Genomic DNA, 18,785 nt, shown 5'->3' on the forward strand with positions numbered 1-18,785 from the left:
TTTTGGTTGACGCAAAATTTTTTTTTTTTAATTCCCATTTATATTTAACCTTCTCGTATTTTTTTAATGCCGGGGTTCATACGCCCTTGAAAAACCTTGAAAAGTGCTTGAAAAAAAGTTCATTTTCAAGTGCTTGAAAACCTTGAAAAAGTTTCTCAGTGCTTAAATTCTCTCAAAAATTAAGTATCTCGTAAAAGTTTTAAAGTATTTTACCAATTTTCTGAACATGCGTTCAATATGCATTATCTCGAAAAATTGCTTCCGTGTTTGGGATTTCAATCCTTTTGCATCTTGTATTTTGATGTTTTTTACAACTGAAAGATATTTTGACATATGGTACCTTAGATTAGTTTACTTTTTGTTTAATTTCATTAATTAACAAAAAAATTAATTTTTAAACCATGACAACATTGAACTTACTCGTATTTCACGGAAAATTGCTCTTGTGTTTGAAATTTCAATCTTTTTGCATCTTGCAAATATTTAAATATTTTGGCTTATCAAATGTTATTTTCGCATATGCTACCTTAGATTATTATATTTTTTGTTCAATTTTTATAAAAAATAAATAAATTTCTTTAATGGGAAACATGTGAACGTTGAACAAACTCAGACTTCGCGAAAAATTGCTTCTCGTGTTTGAAATTTCAATCTTTTTGCATCTTGCAAATATTTAAATATATTGACTAATCAAATGTTATTTTCATATATGCTATATATGCTACCTTAGATTAGCATATTTTATGTTTTAATTTTAGTAAAATATAAATTTATTTTACGGGAAACATGACATTACTAAACTTAATTCACAAAAATTTGCTTCCTTTGTTTAAGATTTCAATCCTTTTGCATCTTGTAAATATTTTTATATTTTTGGCAACTAGAAGTTATTTGCTACATCAGATTAGCTTATTTTCTGATGGGCAACAGGTGCAAGGAAGGGGATGGCAAGTGAAAAGTCATGCTGATAATCCCTAGGGTCTCTCTATCCCTTGCAGGGCCGTAACCAGAAAATAATTTCGCGAGGGTTTAAAAACTTTCATGCGGAGCTTTGCGCTATGTATGCTAATGTTCAAGTCATCCGGTTATCTATTATGAAAGCGTTTTATGGAATCAATATACATATAAAAGATGTTTGAGTTTTGAACAATATTTTTTGAAAATTTTTAAATATAAATAAATGTTAAGTGTGAAACCGAATTTTGGGGGGGGGGGCATAAGCCCCCCCCCCTGTTTACGGCCCTGATCCATTGGTAAGCACTTTTGGTGTGAACTTAAAGGGCATACAAGAAGAATGACAGTGCACTTCAGCGGAAATTCTTGTCTAAGCTAGTGCTTAAAACATGTCTAATAAACGAGTTGCTTTACTGTTGGAGCTAGGAAGCAACAAATAGAAGTAATTGAGTTTTATAAAAAAGGATATTCAGAAAGGAATTTAGCGGAGTTTTCGTTTGCAGGAAAACTCAAATTAGTAAAATTTTGGAGGATAAAATTAATATTCGTAAAGAATGGGAAACTTTCAAGCATCTACGTGCATAGAGATGTCAGATGGATCATTTTCTAGAACAAGAAGTATTGTCTCAAAAAGCAAAAAAAGGAAATTATCTGAAATTTCTTCATATTTGAAAAAAGTTTAAAAAATGCATACATAGTAGTGGTTATATGATGCAATATTTAATAAATAACAAAGACAATTAATTTCCATTTTTCTCTGTTTTATAAAATTGCAAATTTACAATACTATTTTGGGGAAAATTCTTTTGCCGATTTTAAGTTGACACTTCTTTGAGCTACCATCTCTCTTAATGAATGCTTTTTTTCCAGAACGGAGGGTGGTCGTTCTGGAGAAGTTTCACTGTGCTTTCTTTTGTAACTTCCCTGAACACAATTCAGGCATTTATAGCTGCTCAGTCCAAAATATTGCTGAAGATATGTACGGGCTAGTGGCTTGAGGGGATCTCATGGAGTATTTCCTTGCCGTTTGATCTAGAACGCCTAGTTCTTGCATTAATTTTATAACTTTCCCTTACAGTAGCCTCCTTTTACGAGCCATTAATATGTTTATAAAAAATCACATTAATAGGATAACCTATTTTAGCAAAAATTGCTATGAACAAAAAACAAATCCTCTAGCAAAACCTACAATCGTTTATGAGCAATATCATTTTACTGTTCTCTTTCCTTCAGAAAATACATTATGAATACTACTACAAATCATGTGACAGGCTGGTGGGATTTTATGTTGAGAAGCCCTTTTATGTTTTTGTTTTTTGCTTAGTTGGACACATAAGTATAGTTTACAGAACAAATATGTATTGAAATACATTAGAATTTCTTCTTTCTAAAGGAGTCAAAATAACACCTACTCGTAATTCTAGATATAGCCTTCCAATTTTAGTTTTAAAAAAAATTTTCTCTTCAAATCCATATATTATCACACAGGAGAATGGTTTAGGAAAAGTTGAAAGGATTAAGATATTTATGAAAATATAGAAGAGCAGTTATATAATATAAAAGTTTGCTTGCGGTAAAAAAGTTTGCTTGGCCCCTTCCGTAATTCCAGTGTTAATCTATTTAACGTAAGATTGACTAAGATAAATAAATACCTTTGTGCTGAACAGTAAAGTAAGACAAAACAACGTTAGACGAAGCACAAATTTGCAAATTACAGCAGACACGTGTTTCGGCGTTACAGGGAACGCTTTTTTCAATGCAGAAAATAATGAGCTTATGGATGAAAAGACATCCAACAAAAGTCAATCCAAAGATTGACTAATTCTTTCTTTTATGCTGTTTAGGCAGAACAAGTGAAACAGTTGTTATATCCCAAACGGAAATCTACATCTGCTAATGATCCTTGGGCATCACTTCAACGAGATTGCTTTGGTGCATTTGATGCAACATTTGATGAGGCAACTATTAAAACTTTGTACGGAATGCAGCTATCTAGCCTTGAAAACTTTTTAAAGCAACATAAAGCAGCTCAGACTAAATTAAAACTGCAGTTGCAAGAAGCGGAGCAGCGATGTGAGAAGGTATGATTTTTAATTTTTCAGTGTTTAAGTTCAGCACTAAGTATTGTTTACAATTTTTATTTATTTTAGTAATTGCAATTATTTTGTTTTCTGATACACTAGACCCTCGTTTTACGCGGGGCTATGTTCCACGGATATGATGCATAAGTTAAGACTTAATAGTAGTGTTAAAATAGGGGTTAGATTTGACAGATGAAAGAAAGAAAAAAACCTTATTCTAGTGATAAAAATATATACATAGCAAGTTTAATGTGAACTTATTCCTGTATATACGCACAATGTGCATTAGGAAATCATCAATTAACTTAGTGTTTATAAAACGCAGCTAGTTATGATATTCTTTTGTTAGTCATTAATTATTTTTTCTCTGTAGTTCTTTGTGGGATATTAATACTCCATGATCAGTCACGTCATTTCCATGACTGGATCTTCCTTCACTAACAAATCAGAAAGATCATTTACCATTGTCAGAGAATGGCTCAAAATTTTTAATGTAAAAGCTTTTGGTTATTTGTCATCAATATCGGTATCCTAGTTGGTTTTGTTCTCCTTCGTTACTTCTAAAAGCCCTTCTTCCAGTTAGCTATGAATTGTGTGAATTTGATAACTTTACTTCTGGAAAAAGCTTTGGAGCTAATCACAAAAAATGTCTCCAGTGACCCAAGCTCGCCAAAATGCAGTTTATTATGAGTTAGCTGCACTCGTTGGGGCTTGGATTTTGAAAGAATGGAAGAAACAATTGAGCATGTTCTTCGATTGTGCATTTTAAGGGGGCCCCACATGCTTGTTGTGCTTAAAGTCGTAAAGTTTCTATGCAAGTCCACAGACATGAAATTTTAACCAAACTAACTTTAAATTAAGGAACTTTATGTTATACTTATGTATTTCATCGGTGTATTATACCTTAAAGTGGATGAGGCTATATAGTTATGTTAATTAATACTCTAGTTTGCCTTGATACAATGTTAAACATATATAAACGGTTAATGACAGATATCTCAAAAACAGTGAGTGATAGAGACAAAGGGTTTGCATATTTTTAATCAGCATATCTAGATTGTCTTAAAATAAGTGTTTGATACCAAGATATCCGCCGAAACTTTTTTTTGTTTATCAGTGTAATAATTGAACTCATTCCCAGGATAGGAGAATGACATGAAAGTTGGAGACAAAATTTAAAATGATGTGCCTCAATTATTTAAATAATTAAATTTATTTACCGGATGTCATTTTACATCTTTAAGTATGCCTAATTTAGAACTACAAATTTAATTTCTGGAATGTTGACATAAAATTTTAAAATAATTTAAGTATATTTGAGAAACGAATGGGGCATGTCAAAAGAGTGACTTTCTGGTTATTTGAAATATTTCTGTAGAAAAAATAAGTGAAGTATTCTTTTAATAAAAATAGAATAACATCTGAAAAGTTATTTCCAACTATTAAAAAAAGAATTCTAGGTCAAACAATCCTGGGACATAATCTTGCTAAGATTTTGGAGAATCACCCATCTCTAGTTAGTATTTCACATCTTCATAAATAAATGTGTTAAATCTTTAAATCTGTTCATTTTGTATTGATTGCGAGATTTATATATTGCACGTAGTTAAATTCTTTTCAATATATTTTGTAACAACTGCAATTTTTATTACTTCAAAAAGTGTTTGTGAGGAACAACGTGAAAATCTGTGAGACTTTTGCTTTCATCTTTAAATACTTTTTTAGAGATAATTAGTATAATACCAGCTTAAACGTAACTTAACAACTCACTAATAATTTAAATAAACATATACACAAAATTTCAACTGAGGAAACTGACAATTAGAAATGTGCCTTGTATGTTTATCAAAAACAATTAATGTATATATGTATGAAATTATGAATATTTAAGAAATACAGTCGGCTCTCGATAACTCGAATGTTCTTTTATCTTTAAGTTTTCATTTGGTCCCAAAATTATTTTGTGCTTTCAATACAAATTTCTGTCTATCTCGAATGTACTTCTTTTAAGTTGGAAGTTTTTACAAAAGTTTGGTTTTCATTTTATGCATAAAAATGCTGCCAAAATAAGAAAAAAAAGCAACTTTTTTCACTTTAACACACTGCTTTCCTTATTTGCTTGTATGAGGGGCATTCCAAGGTATTTTTGACATTTATGTAGAGTCTGTAACATGACCTTTTTTGCCGTAACTTTTTAATTTACTGTTTGATTAGCATATTATTTTATTTTGATATTTTCCTACCAACACAGCAGCTCAAATTAAAATAATTTGCAAATCAAACAGTAAATTAAAAAGTTATGGCGAAAAAAGGTCACGTTACGGACTCTACATAATGTCAAAAATACCGTGGAATGCCCTATGAGAGAGATAATTTATTTAAAATAGTGCTCCTTAATGTGTAGTGTTGCAAGGTTGCGTAAAACATAGCTAGCTGATCAGGCTTCTTTTTGCCGTTACAGGGGACTTTAAAATTTCATTACTGGCTAATCTTTGAGAGACTTAAATTGTTGGCAAAAATTGAGAAAAGTAGCCTTTATTTTCTGGATGACTCAAATAATCGTGCTTTTAGGCCAAAAGATATTTAAACAGCAATTCGAACTGAAGTCAAAAAAAAAGAGATTAGGTCTGTAACAGAAACTAGTAAAAACTGCTTTGAGAGCAGTGGGTTCGTAAACAGCAATAATAATGAAGGTAAAGTGACCAACGAATGGGATCATTTTGAAATCTTTGTGGATGTGGACTGGGTGGAAATGAAAGATTACTTGCACAATGCGGAAAATGCAACTACGTGTAAATCCTTGTTCTATAAAGTGATTGTGCAACAGCTGCTTGTACAGCGTCCACTTGTGCAAATTCTGATGAAGATCTTTACAGTCACCTACTAATCAGCAAGTATCAGATTTTGTAAATATTTTACTTCAGTACCTTGGAAATTTGTGAAAACGTGGATAAGTCGAATTGTGTTTACGGATTTAATGACATTTTAAGAAGTGATGAAACGAATGTGAGCACTGAAAAATAACTTCCATTTTCAAAGTATCTTTGTAAAATTTACTCTGTGAAGATACTTTCTATGTGGTACAAATAATAAATTTTATCCCAACTGTAAGTCAGGGTTTCCCAAACTTGGGTCCGCGAGTCCGTGCCAATGGGTCCGCAGTGCTATCCAGCTAAAACGTTAAATATAATTGATATTAAAGGATGAGTAACAATATTCTAATTCAAAAAGAAAGCATGTTTATAAGGAATAAAAATGTTCTTGCATGAAGGATGCAGCCCCCCCCCCCCCCCCCCCGGAACTCTCGGAACTAAACACACTTCACATTAATTAATTTTCGCACACAACGAAGTTCATATTGTTACAAAACTATATTTTAAGTAAAATGCAAACATTAAGGCACGTTTTTACAGTTGGGATTAATTTTGATCAGCATCGATTGCGATGAATGAAACTGCTTGCAGTTTCCGGGTGGTGACCGATAGAGAGCAGAAAGCGGTGGCTCCCTATAATTGAGGCAAACTTAAGCAGGCAGCATTGTGGAGTTTACGCAGATCCAAAAATAAAGAACCCTGAAGTACTTATAATTTTACATTTAATGTTAATTATATTTTTGGTGAGGTAACAGATAAGTGACACAGTTTAGAAAATCTGTACTGAATTGACTCAAAATAAAAATTCATGAAACTGTGTAAATTATATTTCCTCTTGGGATTGGGGGGGGGTATATTTTGCACCCAGGTTACAATATACAGTCAACTCTCGATAGCTCGAAGTCCCACGGGACCAGCTAAAACGTTTGAGTTATGGGAAGTTTCCATAACAGTCACAAAAGCTTGGGACCCAATGAAAACTTTGAGATAAAAGGATTTTCGAATTATCGAGATCCGACTGTATCTGTAGGAAATTAAAGCTTGTTTCTGCCAAATCATGGACTAAAACTAAGGGTGAGAGGGTGGGATTCATTCAAAGTTTCTCAGATCCCCTGTTTGAAAATTGTCCGCCCTGGTGAGCCTCTTGGCCGCTGGCTACTTTATCGATGTTTGGAAAATCAGCAGAGTAGACTAGTTCTGAGTGAGAGATACCATGATAACTGAATAAATTAATTTTGAAATGGACTGAAAAAGAATTTTTTGATTTTTTTTTTTTTTTTTTTCTGTAGCATTTGTTGCTATTAATTAATGGATTTCTGAGCATGCCCTTTTAAACAGAGTCAGTACCCGTTCAGATATTATAATGTCCCCAAAAAATGAGTAAATTATGAGAAAAACCCTGAGTTTGCTATGAAGCCCCAGTTATGTATTTAACTTTTTTATTACAAAATTAAAATTTAACAAAAAGCGTTGCTGAATTGGGGGAAATCAATTTTTGGATTCAATGCGAAAAAGATGCAAAATTTTAGTACATAGCACAGCCTTAATTTTACAGCTAATCTGTTGATTTTAGTTTGTTTTTTATTGTTATTAGTATTCTTTAGGATTTAGTGAAACATTAAAATTTTAATGAAAAATGAATTTTACATTGGAATAGTAGAAATTTACTTGGTGTATAGTAATTTACTGAATTTCATTGTAATATCTTTTTCAGCTTCTGTCTGAACTTGAAGATGAAAAGCGGAAACATGCTCAAGATACTGCTCAAGGAGATGATGTGACTTATTTGTTAGAAAAAGAGCGTGAACGCTTACACCAGGAAAATGAATTTGAGCGTCAACAGAATAGATGCATGGAAAAAGATATTAAGTGTTTGACAGAGACATTAGAACAAGAAAGAATGCGCCAGAAGCAAATTGTACTACTGTTACTAGCTGAACGAAAGCGTCTTATCTATCGATATGCTGAAGAAAAGCAAAAATGTGACCGGTTATCTCAGGTTTGATCCATTTTTATTATTAACTTTATTTACACTCTTCATTTTATGGAAAGTATTTTAATGTTCTAAGACAGCGATCAGCAATCTAAATTCTGTGCCGATCTACTTTGAAAGATAGGTGAACACTAAGATTGAATTCTTGGGGCGGGGGTGTCTGATCTCTTCCCTCTCTGTGCAATTGGTTAAATGTTGTTCAAAACAGTGCTTTCCTACTTTAAAAAGTTGTACGACATTAAAACTGAGTTTGATCTATAAATCTGTAATTACCTTTTAGACAGTTTTCAAAAACAGAAGTCAAAAATATTTTTTTTGACCATTATGCTGGTTAAATGTTGTTCAAAACAGTGCTTTCCTACTTTAAAAATTTGTACAACATTAAAGTTGAATTTATTATTGCTGATAATGTAGAGCAAACTTTTGACATCTACATTTTATTTATTTTTCATGCCATTTCTCAAACAGTGGGCGAACAATTCATGGAAAGGGATGTATAAAACTATATTTTTCTTCTTCAAATAGTAAAAATGTATTAATTATAAGGTGATTGTAGTTATTGCTACCAATTCAGAGACACAGTGAAAGAAGGTCTTAGTATCTAACCCCTTCTGCCAAACCCATAGTTTTATTGCATTGCTAGTACTAATTAGGTATTTTATGTACGTTTAATACCATTCTGATCCCTCCTCCTCAGAAGGTAAACTCTTGCTGCATTGCTAAACCTATTGATTGGATATACTGTGCTACTTCTAATTTCATTTACTGGAACCTATATATTGAAATGCTGTCTTTTTGTATCTTTAACAGGATCTGGCATTTTCTTTTGAAATGTTTGGCAATTGCCACCTGAGTGCAAAAAATTGTTATTTTAAGTCATTTTTCTCATAATTTGGATTTTTTTTTTTTTTTTTGCAAGTTGCTAGAAAATTAACAAAATATTATAAAAAATATTTTTCTTTATGAATACTACCTAACTAAGAGTAGATTTTAAATGTAGTTACAACTTTTGACATTTGTTAAATTTTAAATTGTTTGATTTCAATGACCTGAAAGGGAAAAAAGCATGTTTAAAAATTGGTTTTAATTTAAAGCAACCATGAACAATTTTTTATTTCGTTTTTCCCACTAGTTGTTTCCTTTATGTGTAAAGAAATATTTTTATTCATAAAAATTACAATTAACCCAGTCAGTACAAATGACGCATATGTGAATTGCTCTTGATTCTTCTCAAGCCCTCTCCCTGTCCCGTGGGGAGAGGCAATACTAAGTGCATTAAAAATGAGCTTTGGATGTGCAAATTCAAGATACTAGTTCCTTTCAAATCCCAGCAAATTGTATTTGCTCAAATGCTCAAGTTAAATGTACAAGATAGGAAACCTGAGCTGAACAAAAACTCATTTCAGAAAATATATTGTCATATTCATTTTGTTCTTTGTTTTATTTACTTATTATTTTGTTTTTTGTATGGCAAATGTTATCTTCTGAAAAATCTGAAAGTTGTAAATCGGGACTCAATTAAAAATAGCATTTTTTAAAAACCCATTTATAACATCTTCAATCGAGTTAAAAGTATTATTTTCCACAGATATACATAATTTATTTTTGGAAAAAAAAAACTTAAAAACATCAAGGTTTCCTTATGGGTAAGCAAATGAAATTGACAAGCTTTGAAAATCTGCAAAATATAATATTTGTTTACTGTTGTTACTTTAAACCTTCGCAGGGACTTAAATTTTGAGTTGAAATTAATGAAGAAATGCTAAAAATGTTTCAAAGAAATAATATAAAATTTTAAAAGTAGATGAAAATTCATTCAGCAACAATAAAAGTGAGAATTTTAGTGATTAGTTTTTTTTTTTAAAGTCATTATTAAGTTCAAACTTTTGAAATCCAGCAATGAAATCTGGAAGTAAACCATTTAAAATTTATTTTAAAATTTGTGTTTCATTACTTTTGTAGTTGTTTAGGCAGTATGAAAGCTTATATATAATAACTATGATAATTTTTATCTTTGTCCCTTGGTGAATTGAAACTGAGATATTATTTATAGCGTATTTAAAGTGAATGTAAGTTTTTAATAGAGAAGGCTTGCATTGCCCTTTGATTAATTGTGATCTGTTGCTAATTACAATACCTGTTTCCTTAAAACATCATCAAAAATAAGTAATTACAAAATATTTTTGGAATTTTGTATATGCTTCATAATCTTAATTCATCATGCTCGACACTGAAGAGTGATGGACATAGCTTTTACAACATTTCAGTTTTCTGCTATGGCTGACGTAGTATATTCCATGGCTCCGTATATTTAGATGATGCTGTGTGGTCCCTGCTAGCACATAGTTCTCAGCTGCTGTATTTGGCTGAATGTAACAAAAATAGCATCCCTTTTGATTCTCACAGTTTAGTGAAGGAGAATAATATGGAAATAAATGACAAACACAAATAATACCAACTGTCTGATTTTTGAAATGTAAGGCTAAAAATCAAATTCATTTGATTTGGATGTGTTGATTGATTAGTGATTATTTGTAGACAGCGCTGTGCATGATAAAAGGACATGAAAATGAAAATACTCTACATAATGTATAACTCTGATTTTGTTGGTGTTTATATTCTTACTCTTTTAGAGCATATTTTGTAATTTTAGGTTCTCATTTAAGGGCACTGCTTTTACTTTTTATGTTTCAGAGCATTTTTTTTTTTTTTTTTTCAATTTTAATCTTTTTTATATATTTTCAAGTTTTTTTTTTTTTTTTTTTTTTTAAGAAATTTTTGGTGTAGGATCATGTTTTACATGAATTATTTTCTAATGTCATTACCATTAAACTTGAATATTTGAACTTTTATGAAAATTGTATCTTAATTTTTCTTAAACATATTTGAATAGAGTTTGTGTAATTTTAAAAAACTGACCATGTGTAGATGTAGTTTAATTTTAAGATATCTTTCTGGCTTTTTTTTAGTAAATATTTTAAAGCATTCTTAGCAGTGGGCTAATAATTTAGTTTTAATTACTGCTAATAAATTTTAATTTTTAATTATGAGCAGATAAATACCTGTATGTATGTATACAGTCGAATCTCAATAACTCGAATCTGGGTCATTCCATGACAAGTGATGCAAAGTTTTTTCCCTCACCTTTTTGTATTTCTGTGAAATTTGGCTAATCAATTTTACCCTTTAAGGTAATCAAAAGTCCATATTTTTAGATTTTTATCTCTTTAATTTTTTCATTTATGAGACTTTGATTTTTAGAGAAACCCTCTTTTTTGCATAGATGCTTGAACATAAAATGGATGATAACTCAGCACCAAATATAGATAGAAAGATTTGGTGAAAAGCATTTTAAAGTACATTAGTTGCTGTTTAATATGATATGCAACATGACTAATTTCATAAAAATGTTCATTTTTGAAAAATAAAATTAAAACTTAAAATTTAAATTTTGCAGAAAACATATGATTTTTTTTTTTTAATTCTAAAAACTTTTTGTGTGTTTATTTCTTTATTTGTGCAAAATTTCAAGTTAAGAGCTCAGTGGGATCATATTTTTTTTTTTTTTTTTTTTTTTTTGAATTTTTGAATAAAATTTGACTTAAGAAATAATGATATTTTTCAGATTCTATTTTGTAAAATATGGGATTTTGTTACTGGTGATGGTCTAGTAAGTAGTAATTAATCATGACTATGCTGCTGTGTGCAAGTAAAGGGCAATAACTGCAAATTTTTCATTTTTCATTTTTTTACATTTTTGTCATCTATTGTACATTATCTTTATTGTACAAGCTCGCTTATTTGGTTTCCGTTGAAAAAATGCGCGAAAAAGATGTCTAATTCCAACATTTCCCTACTGTTGGTATTGAACCCAAAACGCGTTTCTTCAAATATCTCGAAAACTCATTTCTGCAGATACTGCCATTTACCTGCACACGGCAGTATTCTTGATATGAGCTGACATGAATTTGTAGAATATTAGACCAATTTGGGATATTTTTCCTCATCTCACTCTCAAATGATTCAAAAAACGGAGAATTTTGGAATGCATACTGGATCAATTTTAAAATTTTTTAAAAATTCAAATCCCCTGTGAAGGAAAAAATTGTGTATTGGTCTCAAATGCTTTTAAAAAATCTAAATATATTTAGATCCCCCACCAGGCCTCTAAAGTTTTGCCAAATATGTAAAAGATGGGATTTTAGTTTAATTTTTAAAAATTTTCTGTAGGAGTTTTCTGAATCACCAGTAGTGAAAATATTTGCCTAGTTCATTTTAAAAATTTATTCCGTATAGTATTTAAGCAGGCTAGAGAAATTTGTATTACCGTATATACTCGCATGTAAGTCCAGAAATTTAGTACCAAAAATGAGGTCAAACGTTAGGATTCAACTAATACTCGAGTCGGATTTTCTGAACATTTTTTCCGATCAATTCTTACTATGCAACTATTTTTGCTACAGGTGATTAAAAAAAGTCATACTTATTTTTTTTAATAAAAACTAAATACTGTTTTTTACAAGTTTGGCTAAATTTGAGGACCTGCTGGAGGGCTTATATGCATTACTATATCAGAATATTTTGTTTTCATGAACAAAGAGTCTTAATCAGCCACTATTTTCAATGCTGGCAATTAAACTTCTTGCATAAAAATCTGAAAAATTAAAGCAAAAATGCCATTTTTTACGTATTTGAAATTTCAAGGACCTGGCAGTTAATCTAAATATATTTTGATTTTTTGATTTCAAAACAAATTTTTTACACGCATATCGTCGCCTCAGAGCAAGAGTAAGACATCTAATCCCAGGATCAACACTAAGATATCTTACTGTTTCTCTGAGGCGAGGATATGAGACCAATATGCAGCTTTTCCCACCACAGGCATTTTCAATTTTTAGAAAAAGTTAAAATCAACCCATCGTACTTGACAGTTCCCAATTTGTCAATATGATTAAAAAAAGCCGTGCCTATTGTCCAATCTTAAACCACCTCGCCCTCTTCAATAGTGGTGAGAGGAAGAACAAGAAGGAAATTTGCCTGCGACCATCCAAACTGACAAAGAAAATAAGTAAAATAACCTTTAAAGTTGCAATAATTTGCTAAACATAGTCAAAACAAAGGAGATGTTTGAGAAAGTTACTCTTGCTACATATTTTTACCCATATTTGATGACTGATATAATTTAATTAAATTTTAATTTAATCTCAAGAATTATACTTTTGTCTTCTTGTTGTGTGATTTTTTTTCTTTTCTTTTTTTTTCTATAATTTTTATTTATTTTTTCCTCAATTATATTTCTGTAACACATGGATTTAGCAGCATACAAATTTGATTTCATTGGAGTGCCATACTCTTCTGGAACGGAACTATATAATTTTTTCTCATTGAGTAAACTTTATTTGAGTTTTGAAAAAGTTTATTATAGTATTAACATTGTAAGATTTAATTATATAAAGTTCTGAAATATTTTGCATCAATTCTCCTTTATATTTTAGATTCTCTGTGATGAAAAGGGACGAATTGCAGATATGGTTGATGGTTTAGAAGAAGAAAGTAAAAAATCCTTACAGATGGAAGCTGATCTTGAACGACAGCTATGTGAATTTGAAATTGAAAGAGAACAGTTTAAAGCTGACTTATCTGAGTTAGAAGCCAAACATAATGAAATAATTCTTGAAAATCAAAAACTTCAAGAAGAAATTGAAATTCTTCAAAAGCAAGCTGCTTCTAGTCTTTCACAAGCACAACTAGGAGAAGGTGTAAGGAGCACCATTGTTACTATGGTTTCAACTCCTCCTATTCGTGCTGTACCTACAATATCCCCTACAGTTAGTCCGCCACGAAGTGTAGCTCGAGCTGTTAGCCCTAAAGTTGGACCTGCTCCAGCCACACCAGCTAAACCTGCTGGTCTCTTGCCTCAAGCACCGGCAAAAATTTGTCCATCAACTAATTCAAAACCTGTACCTTCTGTTATTTCTCCATTGTGTAGTCCTCCATTAGCACCTTCTGACTTGAAAAGTTCTCCTAAACCTGTTAAACCTTGTTCACCTGCAACTATTACATCACCTTCTATTCCAGAAAGTGCAGTGACTCTGTTGCAGGTTGCCCCTAGTGTGCCACAGTATGCAGAATGTGTTCTATCACCTCCAGAAGTAGAAAAATCTGTTGGTGACTTTAATTCACAGTCAAATACGAAAATTTATTCTAGTTTAAAAGTTTCGACACCTGTACCTGTTAATAAACCTGGAACTGCTACTGCACCAATAGCTGTAAATGCTAAAAAAATGTCTGTTGGAAGAGGGGCTCCACCTCCTATTCCACCAAATAAGCCAGTATTGCCCCCTCAAGCTCTTCATAGAAAAGATACAGGTACAAAACCACCAGTTCCACCTAGATCTGATGTAGCACCGGAAAATGCTTCCGATAAAAATCTCCAACGAACTGGTGTTCCTGCTCGTTATGTTGCTCCATCTAAAGCACCTTTGGATGAATCTTCTGGCAATGGCTTTTCCACTGAAAAAGATGATACTCAGGTGGGTGTCTCTAATGACTCTTCTAGCACCACCATCACCATTAATTCCGTAAATGCTGGTAATAATTTAGGATCTGAAGTTTTAGGTCAAGAGTTAGCTGATTTTCAGCAAATTCTTGTGTCAATGGCTTCCACTAAGCTATCTAATTCTATAAATAAACCAGAGTAGTTTTACTCAAATAAACGTTTTTATCTATATATTTATTAACCTCATTTGTTTGCATAGTCACTGTAAGTCCTTGGATTTAAATTTCATTCATTTTGTAGTCAGGTTTTAATTTAATATACAAGACATGGGAGAACAATGCTCAAATGTTAACAAAATTAAGTTTGTTTGAATATGTTGAGTTAAAAATGTTATAGTTTTTTAAAAACTTATGTAAGTTTTATAGAAGAAGAATGCTTTGGTTACTTGAAGGAAAGTCATTTTCAGTAGAAGTTATTATTAAAATGAGTCTCTGCAAAAAGACTAATAGGGTGTGCAATGAAAATTTTTAAATGACAGTTATGCTTTCTGTGTTATGAAAATATATTCATATTTATTTTGAACAAAAGTATTCTTCCTTCTTGTTGGTTCTTTTGTAGCAGTATACAAAAGTTTATTTGTTCATATTTTTGACTTAATCATGTAATGACTCCTTTTTCTTGCAAAATGCTATTTAGTAAAATTATTCTTATGCTGATTTTCAAAAAGCATTGTTAGGATTGGTTTCTTTAAAAAAGAAACTTTTGAAATTCGTTACAAAACTGAAAAGCATTTATTCACAAAAGCAGACATTACTTTTTGCACATTTACTACTATTTATGTGTCATACAATTGTATTTATGTGGATCGATTCCATAAAATTTTCTGTCAAAAGTAGTTAATTAAAATATGTCTGAAAAATATCATAAACTTTGTAAAACGATGCTTTTATAATGCATTGACTCTCATATGTCCAGAGAACCTTGTTTCTCAAGATTTTGATTCTATAAAGCTATTGCAGGATGTCTACAGGTCACAAAAGTCACAAATTTGGCCATTAAAGTCACAAAAATTTGTTAGATTGTGAAAAATTGCCTCTGATCCTTTGTAACTTTTTTAATCACTCTGAAGAAGCATTTTATTTTACCAACTCTCAAATTCAAGTACAGTGACCTCCCTCAAATGTCACTTTTATGTACCTCAATTGAATGTTGAAAGTCCCAATTAAAAGTTGAAAAATAATTATGTTATTTTACTATCATTTATGCATTTATTGCTCCAGAAGTATTTCTTAGTTATGCATCAATAAAGTTTTTCACCTCTTTTTCCCTTCATATTTGAAACATCTAGTTCCTCAAAAACGTCTGGGAACAAAGAGGGAAAATGATAATACCCTCTACTAGAAGGGAGTAAGCTTAAAAATGCATGAAACTCCCAACGTCACTACTTACCAGACATTGTTTTACGGGAACTGGAAAGTTGCTGCTGCATAGAGCTAAAGTGTTCATTTGTCACCATCTATTATGGTGAACTTCATTTTCAACCCCCACCCCCCAGGAGCTAACAATCATTAATACCACTACTTAGCACTGCACCACCTTAACAGCGGTTAAAGAATGTCAAAGTACAAACCCAATTTACTATAAAGTTTGCTGAACATTATAAAATCTTGAAAACAACATTGAAAAGAATTTTGAAGATCTAATATGCTTTTCATAAAGCTAATATTATTTTTTGCATTTTATCTTACTTTTAAAAAACCATTCCAATGTCTAATTCTCTTATTCACATTATCAGCAATAAACTTGACTACTAGACAACACCGTCACACTCTTTCTCTCGGGAGAATTTGGTGTTAATGACAATCTTTGTAAATGGCGTTATTGTGTCTTCATACCCCTTGCTGTCAAGTCATGAAGCTGTTCTTGCAGATTTTAGAGTATTCAAAGCTCTACAGAATGTCAACAGAAGTTGATTGTAGGGCCACCACAGCTTTGTTTCAAATGTGTTGATCCATTCACATCTTCACCTTCTAGCCCAACTTCTCTGATACATCTACACAGGTTTCAGTTGCTAATACAATTTCTGGACTAACCACCCAAATGTAAACCTATAATCCGACCTCAAGAAAATGTCTGTCTGCCAGAACTGCAATCAACATTGTCCTTGTGTGTCTTCTGAAACTTTAAACTTTCTAAAATACTGGGTTGCCTAAACAATTAAGAGATTGGCATGATTGCTATTTCTTTTCTTTTTATTTTGTAATATAATTATTGTGACTAATGTACATTTTAAATTATTTGAATATTATGTCCTTTTTTTGTTCTGTGAAATTAGCATATTTAAAAGGCTAAAACTTCGTAGTGAAGTGTTCAATTTTATTCAAGCATATTTTAATTTTCTATTTTTCTCTCTCTCTTGTTTAATGAAGTGCCTATAAGTACAGTAAAAGATCTATTAGACAATCAAGTAACCAGATAGCTCAAATGAAAGAGTTTTTTTGTGATTTTCTCAAAATAGAGAAAGTTTAAAGATATCAGACTGCACTTAAAACAAAGCTGGTTTTTCCCTTCATAAATATATTTTTGGTTTCAAACAAAAGAAAAGAAACAGAACAACCAAGAAAAGATATCAGCAAAGTGAGCTTGTAAGACCTATGCAAAATATTCCGGTGACATCTTTTGTGACCATGGTGATTTTTCTTTTTTTGTTTCAATCTGAGAACTAGTACCTGTTTGTTGAATATTGTATTAATCCCTTGAAATTGGTGTGATTCTTAAATGTAATACACATTACATTCTTGTTCTTGAGTTCAACTCTTTCATTTCTCAACACTTCAGCACTTTTCTTTGAAGTGAAAAATAAAGATTCTTCATTATAATGCCATTTTTATGTAGCCTTGTTTTAGAAGCTGTTTTATTTGGAATTCATGTATCTGTAATCAAACGTTTCCCATACTTTCCTGATAATCTAGCTATTGCTGTAGCTTAGAGAATTAAAAGTAACAAAATGGTTTGGGTAGTATTTATATAAAGATATACATAACTTATTTTAATTATGATTTGATTTAACTGAAAGTAAGATATTCTGCTTTTAAAACTAAATTTAAGTTATTTTTTACTGATGATTGATCTATGTTAGTTTTTACACTAGACTCATTTGCATAAAAAGAAAATTCAGAGTAATTGTTTAGAATGCGCATAAGTTTTGATCCTTAAAAATTATTTTCATATTCAGTTTGCAAGTTCTTTAACTGTACGAGTGTCTGAAAATTCTGATTTATTATACATGGGAAAATTTCATCAGTGCTCCCTTCAGGAAGATGGTTATAGTTTTCACTCTTATCATAGCGAAAGAATGTTGTGCTACCTTCTAGTAGTATGATTAATATTGCTTTTAAATATAATTTGCATGTTGAATGCTTTTATTTTGTCGATTAAGTGTTATTCCCTAGCATATAAACTACAATATAAGTTATGTAAGAATATGTACTTCAACTGTTGTTGGTTAAATAATTTAACTGTTAAGAATACAATTTAATTTGAAATTCATGAGCACATATAAAGTACAACCATGTAAATTTTCACAGCTATGCATGATGAATTTCAACTCTAAAAAAATTGGATTTGATTTTATTGATGAGCACATTTTTTTAATAATTTTATACATTTTTACTGGAAAATTTTAAATTATCCATTTCTCTTAAATTTTCCTTTGTTCGTTCTTTCTTTTTTTAAATATTGGAAAAGTAATGTTTTCTTTAGTGTTTTCATTGATTTGCTTTATGAATTTTTACTTTTAATGTATCAAGGCATAAAGTCAGGGTAAGAACTTGTGTAAGTTTTGCAAGTACTGTACTAAACAAAACTTTTTTCACAAACTTTCAAAGTGATTGTGAGATATCTGCAGCAGGTCCTTCTAAACTGTTCTATTAGCCTCATCATTGTCCGGGTGTCATTTTTCTGTTTAGTTTAAATGAGAAAGGTTCTGTTATTTTAGTTTGCTAAAAATGCATGTAACTCCTATAAAGTTTGCAAAGATAATCATACTTAACAGTCATGCCTCTATAACTGTAAAAAACAAAAAAAAAAAAAAATACTGCCATGGGAAGGTAAAGAGTTTTTTGAGGCATTGGAAGAAATTCTTTTTGGATTCCTTGTTAACAATAGAGAAATGCTGAAATTTGAATTTTTTTCATGCTTTTTTTTCATTGGCAACCAAATAAGCAAGTTTGTTCAATAAAACCAAAAGACAATGGATGACAAAAATGAAAAATATACAACTGCACTTTATGTTCCCACAGTAAAAAACTGCTTAAGCTGCATTCAGGCCACACCAGTTCCTCCATCAAGAAAGGGCATGTGTGAAATAAAAGTAGAAAAAATCT

General features: G+C 31.0%; 1 protein-coding gene across 1 annotated transcript in view; it reads left to right on the top strand.

The window, feature by feature from the left end:
• The window catches only part of LOC129231251 (CTTNBP2 N-terminal-like protein), an 88,637-nt gene that overhangs the window by 28,897 nt on the left and 40,955 nt on the right, over nucleotides 1–18,785 (top strand). The window contains exons 4-6 of the mRNA XM_054865529.1: nucleotides 2,799–3,035; nucleotides 7,623–7,907; nucleotides 13,397–14,434. Of these exons, the coding sequence (XP_054721504.1) occupies nucleotides 2,799–3,035; nucleotides 7,623–7,907; nucleotides 13,397–14,434 (1,560 nt within the window). The remainder of the gene's footprint in view (nucleotides 1–2,798; nucleotides 3,036–7,622; nucleotides 7,908–13,396; nucleotides 14,435–18,785) is intronic.

Source organism: Uloborus diversus, chromosome 10 (assembly GCF_026930045.1).
Source record: "Uloborus diversus isolate 005 chromosome 10, Udiv.v.3.1, whole genome shotgun sequence".
Classification (NCBI taxonomy): Eukaryota; Metazoa; Arthropoda; class Arachnida; order Araneae; family Uloboridae; genus Uloborus; species Uloborus diversus.